This window comes from Echinops telfairi, unplaced genomic scaffold (genome assembly GCF_000313985.2).
Source record: "Echinops telfairi isolate 266 unplaced genomic scaffold, ASM31398v2 ScPeMD7_8;HRSCAF=38, whole genome shotgun sequence".
Lineage (NCBI taxonomy): Eukaryota > Metazoa > Chordata > Mammalia > Afrosoricida > Tenrecidae > Echinops > Echinops telfairi.
The window spans coordinates 15647842-15650418 of record NW_022103905.1 but is presented as its reverse complement, the minus strand read 5'-3'; the positions used below and the strand labels follow the sequence as shown (position 1 = coordinate 15650418).

Sequence of the window (2577 nt, the reverse complement as noted above, 5' to 3'; positions counted from 1 at the left end):
CCCGACCCGTTGGGCTACATTTTCTCCCCAGGGCGCAGACCCGGGCAGAGTGGCACACCACCCTCTCACCCTTCCGCGCTGCGCCCTCTCGGGAACATTCTCGGGGTGGGAAGGAGCCCCGGACACCCCCACGGGGGCTCGATCTCTCTCTGTCGCCTGCAGAGGTCAGCTAGTCCAGCCTCACGGTCCGCGGACAACGAGCCCATCCGAGCTATGTCACACTCGGGGCGACCCTTGTGGGTATTTGCTGCTGTTGCACGTGCTCTCAGCAGTCTGTGCAGTCCATCGGCCCGTCCTGCCTACGTGGGGTCTGCAGTCTCCGGCCCCAGACAGGGGAGGCTGGTCGTCTGGCCTTCTCCCATTGCCATCCAGTCGAGTCCCACTCGCTGCGACTCTGTAGGGCAGCGTCAAACTGCCCCCGTGGAGCTCTGAGACCGCAAGCCTTTCCTGGAATAAGAACACGAGTGGGGCCGGTAGTTTCCAACTGCAGGCTCTGTGGATAGCAGCCCAACGAGGACCCCACTACACCTACAGGGCCCCTTTACCTGGCCTGCCAACCAAACCAAACTCACTGCCATCGAGTCGATACCGACTCATGGCGACCCTACAGGACAGGGTACAACTGCCCCTGAGGGTTTCTGGGGCCGCAACTCTTTTGGGGAAGTGGAGGTGGGGGTGGGGGGACTGCAGCTCTTTATGGAACTAGAAAGCCTCGCCCTTTCTCCCACGAAGCGGCTGGAGGTTTCAAACTGCATACCTTGCGGTTAGCAATCCAAGCATAACCACTACCGCCACCTAAAGGCTCCTTGGGGCCCAGAAAAGCCCTCCCCGAGGAGGTGATGACTGGCAGAAGCCCTGAAATACAAGTAGGAGGCGGCCAGCCAGTGCACGAAACGGCTCGTGTTTATTCAGTGATTACTGTGGGCTAGGCTGGCAAGCCCTTGGCGTTGCCTCATTTAATCTTCACAACCAGCCTGTGAGGTAGCATTTATTCCCATTTTGCAGATGAGGACACTGAATCACCAGGTACACACCAGAGAGCCCACACTCAGCAAGTGGCAGAGCTAGGGCATACACCCTGCAGTCTGGCCCGGCCCCCTAGCTCTTCTCTCTGCTGCGCCTGGCAGAGGCCAGAGGAAATGTCAGGCTGCCGGAGCTGCATGTGCAACAAGAGGAATTGAAATGATTATAGGGCCGTGGGGCAAGAGGATGAACCAGCAGCAGGGAGCAAAGACCAGATCATAAAGACCTACCACTGCTCAGTTAAATGCCTTTATCCTGACAATAAAGGATTTTAAAGCAGAGGCCAGCACATTCTCTCTCTCTCCCCATCCTTCTAAGCCCAGGCCCAACACTGCTGGCCCACAGAGCTGTCTGGAACCATTTTCCCTGAATGCTCACTCAGGTGAGCCCAGCAGCTCTTTGGGCTTACGTTAAAGCCACCTATCTATATGCCTGACCTTCTCCGAGGCTGTGAATGTCTGGTAGGCAGGAGCCAGGTCTCACTCCTCTCTCAACTCCTGGTGACGCCAATGGGGAAGATGCTGAGTATGTGTGGTGGTGTAGGGCTTATGCATTGGGCAATTAAGCACAAGGTCGGTAGTTCAAAACCCTGGGGGGAAGGCAAGGTTTGCCACTCCTGTAAAGAGTTACAGTCTTAGAAGCCCACAGGGGCAAGTCTGCCCTGTCCTACAGGACAGCTATGAATCAAAATCAACTCCATGGCAGCGAGTTCATATTTTTTTTAACAGAATTCTAAATCACCCTGTGAAACTCGATCACTTTGCCGATGAGGAAACTGAGGCCGGTGTACAGAGGTGGGCTCCTGGGCTCACACAGCCCACTCCTCACTGTCCTGGTCATTGTTCTCATCACCGCTGTGCACAATCGGAGGGTGTTGTAGGCACTTCTCCTCTGAGGTCCCACTGTGGTTCTCCAGGGTGAGCACTGTTAGCATCCTCACTCTGCAAACGAGGAGACGGAGACCCTGAGACCGCAGGTTGTTAGTGACATGGAGTCTTCTAACTTGGATCCTACTACTTTCACCTTAAGTCCCCCCATCCACCGACTCCAAAATAAAATGGGGGGAGGTGTCTATACTGAAGGTCTCCTCCCATCTCCTTCCACTGCCCTACTCTTGGGAGAGTGGTTTCCTCTTTTGAGAAACTCTTTGTTGTGAATTGAGGGACAGTTTACAGAACATCTCACCAGTTTTACATTCAACAATGCGTACTCAATTTGCTCCATCTCATTCATCCCTACCCCCACCATGTACTTATCCCACTGCCTGGTCTTAGATGGTTGTTTATTCTAAGGTGTTTGTACCCCCAAGTGTGAGTGTTCCCCTTTCAGACCTACTATGTGGCTGAAAATTGAGTCATGGAGGGAGTTCAGTTGCAGGCCTACAGGTGACAAAGGGCCAGAGATTCAGGGGTTCCACCAGCCTCAATCTGACTAGTAAGCTTGGTCTTTTTTAAATTAGGATTTTGAGTGTTGTTCCATTTTTCCTCCCACTATACCCAGCACCTTCTAATATGATCCATTTCAGAGCAGTTGGTAGTGGTAGCCAGGTACCAT

At 53.8% G+C, this 2577-nt stretch overlaps 1 protein-coding gene across 1 annotated transcript in view; it reads right to left on the bottom strand.

Annotated features, from left to right (window-relative positions):
• LOC101643207 (myocardial zonula adherens protein) overlaps positions 1 to 2256 on the bottom strand; it is a 109691-nt gene extending 107435 nt beyond the window's left edge. Inside the window, exon 1 of the mRNA XM_045286472.1 lies at positions 2209 to 2256. Within this exon, the coding sequence (XP_045142407.1) occupies positions 2209 to 2256 (48 nt within the window). The remainder of the gene's footprint in view (positions 1 to 2208) is intronic.
• Positions 2257 to 2577: the final 321 nt, after the last annotated feature.